Source organism: Pelodiscus sinensis, chromosome 14, assembly GCF_052426305.1.
Source record: "Pelodiscus sinensis isolate ZL-2025 chromosome 14, ASM5242630v1, whole genome shotgun sequence".
In the NCBI taxonomy this organism is placed as follows: domain Eukaryota; kingdom Metazoa; phylum Chordata; order Testudines; family Trionychidae; genus Pelodiscus; species Pelodiscus sinensis.
Window position 1 is genome coordinate 5,460,352 of NC_143065.1, and position 15,953 is coordinate 5,476,304.

Below are 15,953 nucleotides of genomic sequence, written 5' to 3' on the forward strand. Positions count from 1 at the left end.
CAGGGGGAAAAAAATGGGCTGGGACCAGAAGTGGGAAGAACGGGTGCCCCAGAGGCCGGAGCGGCAGATTCCTGGAGCTGTGGTGGCCAGAGCAGTCGAGCTAGGTTGGCATTGACCTTTCCTGGTTTTGCCTCCTGGTTTGGAATCAATCAGGTCCCGAGGGTGCCAGACCAGGGAGGTTCAACCTGTCGTCAGGAAACTGTATTGTTGACAAGACAAATGGTATTTAATGAAAAATAAAGTATGTATCCATTTGTAGTGTTCTTAAAAAGTTAGCTATCTAGGCCTCGCTGTCTATGGATATTCCTGTGAAGTCTGTTGCTATGGGTTTTTTAGTGTGCTGCTACTGGACTTGAGTATTAAGATCACTTTATTAAACAGTCATTGTAATATAGTTTTAAATTTTCCGTACAACTGTAAAAGTTACCCTTTGTCTTCCAATTTTTAAACGTGTATTGACTAAGACTGTTTATTGAATGTAATGGGATCTATCAAAGAAGGCATATACACATGCTCTAGAATGATTTCCTAACAGTAGGGCAAATTTTTATCTGATCACTAGCAGCATAATTCAGAAGAATATTAATTTATTCATCAATAAGGGATCCATATAGCAATACATACTCATCCCACACTGCTTCAAAGCCTTCATCTCTGCAGCACCCTTATCACATAGATGTCAGCTTGATGACGCTAATGGAATACAGATTCCAGGAATCTGATGTTATCCGCATTCATTGAACACATGCCCAAAAAGACACTGGATTTTTTTACATGAGTAGTGGGCATGTTGACTGTGATATCCAGCTTTTTTTAACTTGTGTAACTGAGAATAACTAAATATTTTAAACAGCTCTTAGATTGAGTCAGAAAAATATCCGAGTAAACAGCTTGTATTGTTAGATTATAAAAATTTTTAAACCTGATATTCACTTGTTTCTGCAAGTCCTGGGGGGACTAGGAAGACTCAAACTAAAACAATAGCAATGGGACTCAATGAGAATGCACCCATGATTAAGCCAAAATCTTCTCTGTCTGAAAGTAAAGAAGTCCCTGAGATGCTTTGTCAAAATGGAGCATGAACGTCTGTTCTAATCATAGTTTTTGTGTAATGTGGAAAGATGCGCGGACAAGTCAGACCTCTCAGCAAAATCTTTGTCTTTCTGTTGAGAAGTTAGGTTTGGGAGTTGCTCATGTTCTCAGTTAATATCAAAGAGTTACTGTACTGAAAAGCCTCCTCCTGCTTAAAGAAACTTATCCTGGTTTCCTCTCTCACACTGGAACTGATCAACTTTCCCAAAGTTGTGCAAGTTTGAAATAGGGCAGTCACGTACCTTGGGAGGCTGCCTGGATTAGGCTGTCGCTTCCTTTCCCATCCTCCAGGTTTGGGTTCAAAGACATGAGTCAGGGAGCCACGCGCTTCTAGTATGGTGCATTAATGCTGGGAGTTTCTCAGCTGCTGTGGGTTAGCCATGAAGGAGTCAAGAAGCAGTATGTATTAAGTAAAGAAGGGAATCAAAGGTAGTGAGGAGATAGAGAGCTAGTTGGTAATTGCTAACTTGGACCTGGCAATTGGACCTGTTAACATTGACAGTGATATTGTGAATTGGTTGCTTGTTAAATTATTCTGTCTCTTTTTCACCAGTTTGGGAAAGGGCAGAACAAATTCTAGTGACTGTAATCTTTACTGATCTACATAGAGCACTAGTGTGATACTTAGACGCCAACGTGCCCATTCAGGCTCTTCAACAAACCCATATTATTTAGACTCACAGGAGCATTCTTTCTGTGTGAAGTGACTGTGGCTAGAACCATAAATAAAAATAAAAATCATCATTTATACAAGTCTAATGATTTATGCTCAGTTATTTAGTATATAGCAGAAAACATTTCAAATCCAGCTAAAGCATCACTTACAGCTTGGCAGACACCAGTTCTACTTGTCTGTTTCACAGACCTCAGCGCAGCAGGCCTTGATGGGAACTATTAATACTAGTATGCATGCTGTTCATCAGGCACAGTCTGACCTCAATGAAGTTGATAACCTACCACCTCTAGGACAAGATATGGTGAGTTGATTCATGTGGTTCTTATAGGGATTCATCTAAATGGCTTGAATTGTTTATTTAAGGGCTTATTCATTGTCCCTGGGTACAGATTGATATCTCAATGGCTTTATAAATAAAATGAAAATCCTTGTTTAGTTTAAGGAATCTTGTGTGAGAATATCTTGTTCTGTTTGACTCAGACTAACCTTCTGAGACTACACACTATGCACCAAATAGTTCTTTCCTTGCAATCACATTTATTTTAATGGGTCTGCACCTGTGTTACTGGGGAAAGCTTGAGTCAGTAAATCAGAGGGAAACTGCCACTTGGACTGCTGTAAGGGAGAAATGGAAGAAGTGGCTGTAAAGCAAAGCCAAGATGCTGAAAAAGGCGCAGCTTGAGTAGAGATAGCTCATGACCCTAAAGAATGGTGGGTGTAGCCCTGTCAGATACAACTCAAAGTTCTTCACCTAGGTTTGGCTCTAGAAATGTCTCTTTCTCAGAACACCAGCAAAACAGACAAACTTGTCTGTTTAGATAGTCTTACATTGCTTCTTAGTTATAATTGTTAATGAGATATGGAACTTGTCAACCCTGGAATAGTTGGAACCAGTTTTGATCTGGAGTAGAGCCAGTAAGATTTGATGAGTCCCCCTGAAGAGCCAGATGGCATTCAGTGGTCCTCCACTGTGCACTATTTTGACACCATATTCAAGGTATTCACCTGGAAATTAGAGCTGGTGGTCTATGTTCCAGCAGTTCCTGGAAGTTATTTCAATCTAATAGCTTAATTGATGCCATCTGCTAATCAAGGGCCTGTAAAGAGTTTTACTCATTACCTTACCTTGAGTTTGTTTCGCAGCATAGCACTGCAGTCCTTAATACTCAGATGTTGTTCCTTTCTAGGCATCGAGGATGTGGGTTCAGAACAAAGTTGATGAATCAAAACATGAGATTCACTCTCAGGTTGATGCTATCACTGCAGGGACTGCCTCTGTTGTTAACCTCACAGCAGGTAAACTACAGCAATTGACCGCTGCCAAGCTACTGTTGCGCATATGCCAACCTCTTCTCAATAAGATGGAGACTGTCTGGGAGATGTTCAGAAGTGTATTTTCCTCCAAATACACAGATGGCTTTTATGATTGAAGCAGACCTTATTAGCTTTACTTTACCAACATTTACACAGAACCTAACACCTCAGGAAATAGAGAGTCAAATTTTATAAAGCTGTTATGAAGTATCATATATTGGCCATTCCTACTACCAGGATACTTAATTTTGTGGACAAATGGCTTGCTCTGGTCTGCCTAACCTTGTGTCCTACAGTTTTTCAGGGAATTGTGCTGTGAATTGGTTTAAGATATTTAAAAGCAACTCGTGCCCAATATGTTATTTGGGTCCATCCATATAGTGAATACGGAGAGGTAACTGAATTACGGATGTTTTACTTACCTGGAGAGTAGCGAAGAGAAAAAATGCCTTTACAGCATATATATGTCTTACCTACAGGCAAGAAAAGTGAATAGTAGATGTTAGGTTTTCAAAAGGATGCCTGAATTATTTAGCCAAATCTGCTTCATCCCCCTTGAAATTTACTCCTGCTTATGTCACCAGAAACCAGCCTGTGCTGTACTACTTGCTTCTGCTTTTGTCATCCCCAAACAGGTGACCCAGTTGACACTGATTACACCGCGGTGGGATGTGCAATTACAACCATCTCTTCCAACTTGACTGAAATGTCCAAGGGTGTAAAACTGCTCGCTGCCCTAATGGACGATGAAGTTGGAAGTGGGGAGGACCTGCTGAAAGCTGCTCGGACTCTGGCAGGCGCTGTCTCGGACCTGCTGAAAGCTGTGCAGCCCACCTCGGGAGAGGTGAGCTATGGAAATGAGTAGTGAGCTTTCATAGGCTGTCCTTAGCTGAAATGCATTACCCATGATGCAGATGTTTGGGTGTACACCATTTATCCCTGTGACCAGAATTACTCTTTCCATTCCATGTCTTCCCAGTCCTCTCTTGCCCTTGTTTCCCGTGAGGTACATCTACACTGCAGAGTTTTTCTGGGATAGTATCCCGGAAAAACTCCGCCGTGTCCAGGGAACGCGTTTGCTCTTCCGTTTTTTTTTTTGCAGAAGTGTAATGCTGTCTTTCGGAAGCCCTGTCTTCCTCATTCCATGAGAAAGAAGGGATCTTCCGAAAGGGGGATTTTCTGAAATTTGGCCCACTGTAGACCTAGCCTTAGAATCCCCAGCCATTTGTCTGAGTTATGAAGTAGATTTTCACAAGCTGTCTGCACAGCATTCAGGTGGCTAATATGAAAAATCAAGTTGCTGTCTTGGATTCTGATTTTTTTTTTTTTGTCTTTAATATCAGAGTGACGCTAAGGCAGGGATGGGCATTCATTCTGCAAGCAGCTCCAAACAGCTCAAAGGGTTGTAATTTTCTTTGAAGAGGTGTGGGATCTGGGAAGGAGGTTGGGTGCAGAAGCGAGCTTGTGGTAGAGCACTGAGGTGCCGGAGATGGTGTGGGGTCTGAGAGGGAGTCTGGGTGAAGGAGGGAATTGTGACCAGGGGATTGGAATGCAGGGTCTGGGAGAGTGATATGGGTGTAGGCCTGGATTCTGGTTTGGGGGAGGGTTTTAGAAGGAGGTGCAGGGTCTGGGAGGGCGTTGTGACCTGGGGCAGAGATTATGGGTTCAGGAGGGCGTGGGGTGTCAGGCTGGGAGGTTATTAGCTAGGTGGCTCCCAGCCAGATGCTCAGTGGGATCCTTAGGCAGGTTTCCTGCCTTCAAGCTGCTCCAAGCAGCTCAAAGTGGACGGCTTCTCCATGTGGCTCTCTGTGCCGCGTGCTGGGGAGGGGAGGAGGCTTTTTTTGTTGCTCCCACCCCAGCACAATCTCTTAGCTCCCACTGGTTGGTTCCATGCCTGAAGGTCCCAGTGGGGCAGGTCGTGGGCCAAATTAAAAGGATTGGTGGGCCATTTCTGGCCCACCAGCCACATCTCGCCAGCTCTGACCTAAGGCCCACATCAAAATTGTGTTGAAATAGGAAATTGTACTGACCAAGACAGAATTTAATATTTCAGACAGTCTGGCCTGAGTTTTAGTATCTGCTGCCAGTTTGCCCTGGATCTTTGCACTTTTAAGGCAAATCTAGACCTCTGTGACCACTTCCAAGCAGCAAACCTTTCCTTCAGCTGCTATAATGATGTGCATTAAAGCTGATCAGATTTCTTCTCACAGTCAGCAACATATTCACTCGTGTCATTAGGATGCTGCAGATTACGTTTAGTAGTAATAAGGAAAAGTAAGAATACTCTAAGAAGCATCTTGAGTAGAGATTTCAGTGGCATTACCCTGTAAACAGTAATGTGATTAACAAAGGTGACTTCAGAGAATTACAAAGTTAAAGAAAAATGTATTTGCTTTTCATTAACTTGTTTTGTAGCCTCGCCAAACAGTTTTAACTGCAGCTGGAAGCATTGGACAAGCCAGTGGGGAGCTCCTGAGACAGATAGGCGAGAATGAAACTGATGAAAGATTTCAGGTAAGGTCATGTGAATTGCTTACTGCCAGAACCATGCAATGCCATAGTGAAGGTTGCTATTACTGTATGTAAGGTTCACAAGTAATGTTATCCTATGTCTGCACACAAGTCTTTTGTATTTCAGTTTAATTAGTATAGTTTTGACCAAAATGTGAACTGTTCCAAATCTTTAATAGGTTTAAAAGTTTAGTTGTGTTTTATTTTTGTCAACGTTTTCCTCTTTCATACAGCTTAAAATGAATATTCATAGTCAGCAGGGCATGTTTCCTATGTGGATTAATACCCCAGTCACCCATTAGTAGTTTAGAATCATTGTTGTTAAATGCTCAATAAGCAACATACCCTGACTAAGAACAGGTTTACTTTACTACCAAAAAGAGGTAATCTAAAGCAACAAATAGAGTTTTCTATATGTGAGACATATAAACACTTATTTGAACAGTAAAGCTGTCTGTGTGTTTCAGTAATATAATCAAAGCCATCACAGTTCTATGCATCTTTGCTTATTTAACGGAAGAGCCTAGATATTTCAGTCAGTACCAGGACGCCCCGTTATCTGGCCTTCTAGTCCATTTAGAGGGTTGGATTTTTTTTTTTTTTTTGCCATAACCTCTGAATTTGTGACACTTAAATGATTTTATCCTGCCCCAAATAAACATTCAGTGCACAAAATAAATACCATCTTCTCTCATGTGCAGTTCAGACCAATTTAGTACTACTTGCTTATACAGTATGTTTTCAGAGATGGTAGGACTGTTTCAATTATATAAATTTTGTATTTTTGAACCTTTAGACGATCATTTTGCTATTTGCCAGAACATCAATACGTCAAGTTAAAGTACTCTCCTTGACTACCTATTGCATTTAGTAAACATAATACTTAAAATTACATTGAAAAACTACTGATGTGGTGTCTAAGAAGGCATGTTGCTAAACAAAATAATATGGTTATTTTGGAGAGTCTCAATCCAGCTCTGTTGTATCAAAAATAACTGAAGCAGAATTTTATGCAAAGTTGTGTATTTGAATTATAACACTACAGGTATTAACCACTTTTATAGCTTCAAACAACCAAATTATTTTTTTCTTGAAAAGGAAAACATCTTCTGAAGCTGGGGCCTCTGAGGAATTTCAGCTTGGAGCCAATATTTTTATAGTGTTAAAGAAAACTGTCCTAGCAGATGGATAATCCTTAGCCACACTTTCTGTTTATAAATTAAGGTTGCAATGTCATTTTCTTTTGCTTTTCTATACAATGGATCCTTTGTACTCAACCTGTAGTGTCAGAAGGGGCATCCTTTGTACTTTACCATGTAGGTAAAATACATGGCTGTAGATCATCAATTACCCAGTGAGATCAACTCAGGTTTTGTTTGTACATATCTAGTAACCAACTTCACATGTTCATATAATGATGTTTCCCCACATATCTACTCCAGGATTACAACTCTACATTGCACTGTGGTGTGGAGTCAATATCTTGCATTTGCATTTGGCTATTACAAATCTAAAGTGTGTAGTTCTACTAATTCCCAAAAGGTGATCTATTCACTCAGCTTATTAGCTTGTTTGCACACAAAATGTTTATCTTATAAACAGGCCGTGTGTAAAAAAGAGCATTTCTTGATAAGACATTGCAACATTTCCCTGGGAATCTACCATAACATGCCCTTTGTAGAAGCTTTGTGTCTTCTTAAAAATCAGAAGATTATAGTTTAAGTAATCCCAAATACTGACGCTAACAAGTATATCTGACTGCTCAGGTCAAGTTTTGTTCCTTGTTTTGCCAGGATGTACTGATGAGTCTTGCCAAAGCTGTAGCAAATGCTGCTGCCATGTTGGTGTTGAAAGCTAAGAATGTGGCTCAAGTTGCTGAGGATATGGTCCTTCAGAACAGGGTTATTGCTGCTGCTACGCAATGTGCACTGTCCACCTCTCAGCTTGTGGCGTGTGCCAAGGTAAGGCTAACGGTCTTCTTGAAAGAGACAATGTGTCTGTTTCACTATGTTACAAAATCATTGTTTAGAGCAGGGGTGGGCCATGTCCAGCCCGCCCAGCCTTTCTCTCGGGCCTATCCAACTGATTAGCAGAGCGTGCATACTTTCCAGCCAGCAGCCTGTCTTCTGCTGTCTCCTCCTCCTCCCACTCTGTCACTTTCCTCTGTGCTGCAGCTGAGCTGTGCAGGGCAGGGAGTTGGGGGGAGGCAATGCTGAAGTCAGGGTGTCCTCTCTGCCCCAGAGCAGGGGTCAGGAAAGGGATACACAGCAGAGATGCACCTGTCTGAAGTATGGATGGTGAATGACTGAGAGGCAGTGTGCTGTTTTCTCCACAGCCAGCTCTCTCTCTCACACACATTCCCCATTCCTCTGCCCGATCTCTGCAGAGCAAGGGAGGGGGAGACAACAGAGCAGGACAGCTTTCCCTATCTTACAGACAGTGGATTGCATCTCTCAAAAATTTCCCCAGCAGCAGCCAGCACGCACTCCCTGTATCATACACCGTCACACACCTAGTCTGTGTCACCCTCTGCCTCATGCACACCCTGTCACACACAAACATCCAGTCACTGTACCACACACATTCTCCCAGTCTCTGTGCCTCTCGCATATACTCAGTCTGTGCCACAATGTCCTGGTCTCTCTCTGTCTTTTTCTCTCACTCTCATACACACACTCTCTCTAGCCCCAGACCCATCCCTTCTGTCCAAAGCCCCACTCCTTCAGGGGCCCTAGAACCAGCCCGTGGCAACTTACCAAAATTCATGAGTAGCTCCCTTGCGAAAATTCTTGCCCACCCCTGGCTTAGACTATTCCCTGGGTGTACTGGCAATTTGCTTTAATCAGTTATCCTTGAATATCCTGGGGTTAGAGTGCCTACTAAGAGATACAATTCTGCAAAGATATTTAGGATTCTATCTCCAAGAAATCTTATGGACAGTGCCTTGCTTCTCAGTGGTCCTCTTTACAAGGTGTTGATTGCTACTGCTGTGAGCATTTCACAACTTGGCCTTCCATGGTTGTGATGATTTAATGAAGCACATGTTTATTTCCCCTTCATGCCATGACTAGACTATTTGTTAAACAACTACTGATTAGTGTATTTGTGGTTTGGTTTCTTGTTAGATTACAGTGAACATCAAAGGCAGCCTTTAGAATATGAAGAGCTGCCATACTATCCTAGAGGAAGGCCCATAGATAATTGATATCAACTGCTATAGAGCTAATATTGATTAAAAAATGCTGAAAATATTACTCTTTGAAACACAACTTGTCTGGTGTTATGTGAAATATTTAACAAAACCTATAACCAACACATGTTCACCTGGATTATTTTCATCATAACGGAAATGTAAACCAGGTTTGCAGAAAGATGTGTGTTCAGATTTATATGCTTCTACATCATTTCATGGTTTCTGATGGGAACAAGAAGAGATCCATCAGGTTTGACTGATTATTGAGATTTCCAGATAAATATAGACAAGGCCTAAGGGTTAATTGCTGTTGGAAAATGAGCGTTCAGTTAGTGTAGAACACCTCCAAGAATATAATAAAATTCATTCCCAATTTGTGGTACTCGGTTTTCAATACTTTTTACTTCATTACAATGTCTGCCAGGTTTTGTATAATGAGTATGTGAGATCATTAACTGAACGTGATGTTCTGACTGCTTTTAAATTTCTGCAAGATGGCAGGAGGCAGTCACTGACTTTTTTTTTTCTTTTGTGGAAAAACTCACCCAACTTCTTTCTGTTGCCTGTAGCTTTCTTGACATACCTGAATGATGGCTGTTTCATCATTAGAGCGCATAGAGTAGAGTTGCTCAATTTGGGAGTTTGTACTTTTAGATGCACAGCTCTCTTATCTGGTTTTTCAAGAGTTATTTTTGGCTTTAGCAAAATATAGTCTGTCCGTGGGAGGCTTTATAACACTAACTTTAATTAAACTTCAGTAAACGATCACTTTTCCTATGATAAGCTTTCTCCTGCTCCCCTACCCCACATAAGCCAAACCCTCTGCTCCCCTCCTAAGCCCGTACCCCCTCCCAGACTCTGTACTACAATCCCCTCTGGCCTAGGTTACAACCCAAACCCCTGCAAAGTAATCCCCTGCCCTATATTATTACCCAAACTCCTGCTCCCCCTCCTACACCCCAGTTCTCTGCCCTAGGACAACCCCCCCCCCCCCGCCCTATGTCACAACCCAAAACCCTGCACCGCAATCCCATGCCCCAGGTCACAACTTCACCCAAACTCCCTCCCAGATCTCACAGACCTCTCTGCACCCCAATCCCTTACACCAAACTCCCTTCTGCATCCAGCCTCCATCCCAGACCCCTCACCTCCTCCATCGATATCATGGAAGAGTGCAGCACGTGACCACTTTCCAAAATCTTGGAGTGCCCCCTCATCAAAAACGATTGCCTACCCCTGCAGTATGAGCTACAGTGGTTAACTGTTAGTAGGTGAATAACTTACATTTTCTGTGACATCCACTGTGTGTCTAGTTTCCTAAGTACTGAATACGCCACAGTTGGCTTTTTAGTGATAAAAACAATCATCTGGCAGGTGCCAAGAGTTAAACTTGATTCAGTATTGGTAAATCATTGGGGCACAAGTGAATATATGCTTGACTGCTCTTTCCCTGCATGAGATGAGGATGAAGAAGAAACTGTTTTCTGTAATGCTGGGGAGACGGATGTGTCACCTGTCAAGCGTGGGCTGGTAACTTCTGGCTTATTAAATCTTTTCTAAACAGCATCTTCTCTCTCAATGTAGGTTGTGAGTCCCACTATCAGCTCTCCCGTATGCCAGGAACAACTAATCGAGGCTGGAAAGCTGGTGGATCGTTCAGTGGAGAATTGTGTCAGGGCCTGTCAGGCTGCCACAGATGACTCTGAGCTGTTGAAGCAGGTCAGCGCAGCAGCCAGTATAGTCAGCCAGGCCCTGAATGACCTCTTGCAGCATGTCCGGCAGTTTGCCAGCAGAGGAGAGCCCATCGGACGCTACGACCAGGCAACAGATACCATTATGTGTGTCACTGAAAGTATCTTCAGTTCCATGGGGGATGCTGGTGAGCTGCTTTCTCTTCATCCTCTCTCTTTCAGCCCACTCAGATTCCCACTGACAGAAACCCATTTCCAGTAATGCATGAGAAGGATTTCTGATAACCCTTGTGATGTCCAGAGGCTGGGGCTCCCATGAACAGTCATTCTAACCACAGTATGAAAGCTGCCATAAGTGAGCATTAGGAGGGTCTTCTCAATTACATAATGGATACATGTAGAACTCTAACACAGCTAATACTGTAGCGCATAGATCCTAACAAATATGTATCCTCGGATGTGGGTTTGGCCCACGAAAGCTCATGATACAAAATATACAGGGGTAGATAGATCTAGATATAGATTTTTTTTAGTCTCTAAGGGGCTCAGGGCTATTTGTTTTTTAAAGTTACAGATTAACACAACTACCCCTCTGAGACAACTAATATTGTGCCTGGAAAATGAAAGGATCCAATGTATATGATAGGCCAGTGTAATGTCTTGCCGATTGTGTTGCACTGCTTTACTTCATGAGAGTATCTAAATGTGAAGACTGTCCATTAAAATACTTAGTCAGCTATTTTATTCTTTGCTAGTAATTAACTCCCTACATATTTATTTAGCAGGCAGGAATTTTGTTTCTGTTATGTGTTTGGATATGTTACAGTGTAGCTTTTGAACCTTTAAATTGTTTGTTTAAAGAAAATGGCCCTTGGAACCAAACCAAGCAAAGTCCTAATATTCGATGAGCTTGATATACAATTCCATTTTAGAAAAGTGAAATGAACTAACTGAGACCAAATTATTCTAACAAGCTAGCAGTATGAGTTGTTACGATGTAATTAAGGGACACCATCTACTGGAAATCTAATACATTAAAAAGGTTTAAAGTAATTGTATTTATTAAAAACTGCTCTAATATTCCAGTCAATGTTTATGGGTTGCTAATCACACTATCCTGTTTTACATGTTTTACTCCTTGTGCTGTAGATCCACTTATAGATTAACATGGAAGTGAAATACACTCAGAACTTTTACCTGTGCAATTATAGTTCTCTTTCGTGTTATGAGTAAATATAGGAAATGAAAATGTTCAGATGTTTGAGCTTTAAATTGACTCGCTTTTCACTAGTGCTATGTTTGAAATAGGACATAAGTGTGAGAGATTGCTTTGTTGAGAAATTGCAGCAAAAAAAGGAATTGCCAACAGATACAGAGCAAATAAAAATATTGTTAATTAAACCTTCCCTCTCCCTCAAAATGAAAATTATAATACAGTATCCTAAACTTTATATTCAGTGACTTCAAGAGAATAAGTCACTTAAAATTATGGTTTAGCTAGTGTGCTTTTCTGCATCTGTATATATTGTATGAAATACCTGTGTGCCGTGGATAAATCGTATATTACTGACATCGTGATTCCGAAGAAAGAGTGTTACAGAAATGTTGGATACGGTGACGTTAGATCAGGGGTGGCCAACCTGTGGTTCCAGAGCCACATGCGGCTCTTCAGAAGTTAATATGCGGCTCCTTACATAGGTACGAAATCCAGGGCTGGAGCTACAGGTGCCAACGTTCCACTGGGCTGGAGGGTGTTCACTGTTCAACCCCCAGCTCTGCCCTAGGCCACCTTTCCCTAGGATCTTGCCATTTCCCACCCGCTTCACTGAGCCTGTCACACCCATGCTCCCCTCTTCCCCAGTGTCTCCCACTGAGAAAGAGCTGATCCCAGTGAGCAGGAGGAAAAGGAAAAGAGGCACTGACTGGTGGGGTTGCCAGTGTGTGGGATGTGCTGAGAGTGGTGGTGAGGAGATGATCAGGGCTGGTGACATAGAACTGTTGCTCTTTGGCAATGTGCATTGGTCAATTCTGGCTCCTTCTCAGATTTAGGTTGGCCACCCCTGCTGTAGAGAGGGTTTATATATAATTCACAGTTGTACATTCATGTGATGCTTGTCACATTCCAGGGTACAATCCAGACCAGCGAGGGTTTGTGTCACCACATATCCTACAACCTTGGGTGCCTCACAGTCCTTTGCTATAGTCGCTTGCAGCCTGGGTCACACACAAACTGCATGAAGGTCACACCCTGAATGTTTGCGTATAGCTGCAGCCCTCCTTCAACAATTCCAGTCACATGCTGGCTTTCACCAGCCTTGCAGGGTGATCCTGGGCAATTCAGATATTGTAGGTCTGTTGCCCCAGTAAAGGGTCAATATTCAGCAATTTGCTACTGCTAGTTTATTTTATTGGCTAATTAATGCGGAACTTGGTGGGCCTTTTTTTTTCTTCTTCTTCTTTTGGCTCAACAAATTGCATTTGTTTTTATTTTATTTTTTTCCAACAGATTTTACCCTGGCAGCCCTAGGGGTTCCTTGAAATTCTTTCAAGCTGAAAAGGGTTTATGGCCAAATAAAATTGGGAAACACTGGAGTGCAATAAGGCATTAAAGTAAAAAATGGCTATAAGAGAAATAAATGTAAACCACTACTTATTAAGTAAAACTTAACAAGTTAGGGTTGGTTCAGGGTAGAGTCCTTACCACAGGTTCCCAGTAACATTGCTGACCAAATGCTGGTCAGGACCTCCCTGAAAGTCAAAGGACTGGTTCCTTTGTCATCTTAGACAAAAAGAGAGAAAGACAGAGAGAGATAGGGAGAGAAAGAAAGGTAAGCTGGAGTGATTTAGCCCTTCATTCTATAGTCCAATCACCCTTTGAAATGCATTTCCCATGAACACACAAACATTCTTCTGATGAAAGAAGTTCTGTATTTGCTAAAATGTATATTGATCTCTTTCTGTCCCCTTGCCAGAGAATAGCCACTTGACAGGTGATTGACAATTAACCTTGATGACCCCTGATTAGAAGCATAGGCTTGTCCTTTGTCTTTGAGGAATCAATTTATTTAATATAGCATAATCAGTAGTATTGTTGTGAAGAGGTGAAATACTTGCCCTGTTGAAATTAGTAAAACTGCTGTTGACTTTTGTGGGGCCAAGACCTCATCTAAAGCATGTAAATAGAATTAGGTATATAATTATTATTAAGCGTAGTGCTATGCCTGTTCACCCTACCATGTTGCTTGTTAGTCAGATGTTAGTTTCTCATTATCAGTTGTATTATCAACCTCAAACACTTTGTGTATAAAGCTTTTGAATAATGAATTGTTTACTTGTAATTTTAATTCAAAAGATGACTTCAGAAAATCTTAATTTATTTGGTCTTAGGTAATTTTTTACATAGAAATTTAGATAAAGATGAAGAAATTCAAAATTTAACTTGTTAATATTGTAGGTGAAATGGTGCGGCAGGCCAGGGTACTTGCTCAAGCCACTTCAGATCTTGTCAATGCTATGAGGTCAGATGCTGAGGCAGAAATTGACATGGACAACTCTAAAAAGCTTCTAGCTGCGGCTAAACTTTTGGCAGATTCTACAGCCCGCATGGTTGAAGCGGCGAAGGTACCTACCAGGAAATGGTGAACTGAAGAAAAAGCATTGAATATTAACTTATGTTTGTGCAAAGTTTTAAAAAATTAAGATATGTGCAGTCACTGGGCTGTAAATAGGAATTGTTGTAAAACAGAAAGACTACGTCTACACTGGCCCCTTCTTCGGAAGAGGCATGCTAATTTCTAACTTTGGAATAGGGAAATCCGGGGGGATTTAAATATCCCCCGCGGGATTTAAATAAACATGGCCGCCGCTTTTTTTCCGGCTTGGGGAAAAGCCGGAAAAGAGCATCCAGACTAGCGCGATCCTCCGGAATAAAGCCCTTTTCCGTAGGATCACTTATTCCTACTTGAAAGTAGGAATAAGAGATCCTCTGGAATAGGGCTTTATTCCGGAGGATCGCGCCAGTCTGGACGCTCTTTTCCGGCTTTTCCCCAAGCCGGAAAAAAAGCGGCGGCGATGTTTATTTAAATCCCGCGGGGGATATTTAAATCCCCCCGGATTTCCCTATTCCAAAGTTAGAAATTAGCATGCCTCTTCCGAAGAAGGGGCCAGTGTAGACGTAGCCAAACAGTCGGTTACCCTATGAGTGTTTGGTTTGTATTTGATAACGTCCACTGGGAACGTTCACTAAAAGTCTACTAGAAGTATGCATTTTAATTGATTCATTCTTTTTGTATTCCCAACCCTTTCCATATTCTTTTGGTGACTTTGCTGACCTGATAGATGTGTATTTCATTGACTTTTTCAGGATTAGAAAGGGAAAAATCTATCGTGTCAAATTTGAGTCTTAATTCAACATTTGACAATCAGAGTATAACTACCAAAAGCCAGATAAAATTGGAAATTAAAAAGTGAACTTTAAATACAGTGATTACATAAATACTATACATTATTAGAGCAGAGATTATGCACAATTTACACAATGGTAATTCTTACTGTGTGTCAAGTTTTAGCATGTAGTTGTCCAGTAGAACTAAATATTGCACTGAAGAACAATATTTTATATTGACAGTGTGTGTGAAATAATGGAGCTATGTGCTTTAATATGCTGGACTGTGTACTGAAAGTCTGACTAAGGATGTTAAATATCGAGTAATTTACTAGTCGAGTAGTCAGTTAAATTTCCATCATCTACTTGATAGGCACTTCCGTGTTCCTCCTTCGAAATGTACAAGAGGCTCTGCTAGGGCTCTTGTGCATTTCAAAGGAGGAATGGGGAACTCCACGTGCAGCCCGGGGCCAGCAGGAAGTCCCACTGAGTGCGGGGACTGCTGACCCCAGGCTCCCTGCTGCTCTACCTCTTTGAAATGCCACGCAGAGCCTGTGGTCAGCTGTGCAGTGCTGCCCTTTGAAATTCTGCCTCAGTGTTTCAAAGCAGCCGCACACGGAGCTGACCCACGGCTCCATGTGGCGCTGCCCTTTTGAAACGCCGCCACGGGGTTTCAAAGTGGCAGTGGCGCACGGAGCCTGGGCATGGGCTCTGTGCGGTGCTGCTACATTGAAGTATCCCCTCTTCCCCACCCTTTGCTGCCTCTGTATGATAGAGGCAGCAAGTGGAAGGGGAATTAACTAGTTGACTCGACTATCCGATAAGCATTTGCTTATCAGCAAGCGAACTAGTCCTTAACATCCTCAAGTCTGACTGCCTTCTTCACCCTATTTAACAATGTAAGCAGTAACCTGCATCAACTATAAATTTCTGCCTGAAATTGAGGTGATAGTTGAAACTTTCTTCTCTAATTCATGTTAGAGACACATTAATCCACAGAAAACACAGGCCGATCAGTATTCTCATGTATGTGCATATGTAGACGTGGACATTTTTTTAAAGATTTGTATTTTACTGAGAACTCTCGTGCAG

General features: G+C 41.8%; 1 protein-coding gene across 7 annotated transcripts in view; it reads left to right on the forward strand.

Moving 5' to 3' along the window:
- Window positions 1-15,953, forward strand: part of TLN2 (talin 2) — a 372,445-nt gene that overhangs the window by 235,300 nt on the left and 121,192 nt on the right. For all 7 annotated transcript variants that reach the window (XM_006127334.5, XM_075897670.2, XM_025186799.3 and 4 more), the window contains 7 exons: window positions 1,956-2,069; window positions 2,956-3,064; window positions 3,718-3,926; window positions 5,498-5,596; window positions 7,387-7,554; window positions 10,371-10,665; window positions 13,932-14,098. In XM_006127334.5, the coding sequence (XP_006127396.3) occupies window positions 1,956-2,069; window positions 2,956-3,064; window positions 3,718-3,926; window positions 5,498-5,596; window positions 7,387-7,554; window positions 10,371-10,665; window positions 13,932-14,098 (1,161 nt within the window). The remainder of the gene's footprint in view (window positions 1-1,955; window positions 2,070-2,955; window positions 3,065-3,717; window positions 3,927-5,497; window positions 5,597-7,386; window positions 7,555-10,370; window positions 10,666-13,931; window positions 14,099-15,953) is intronic.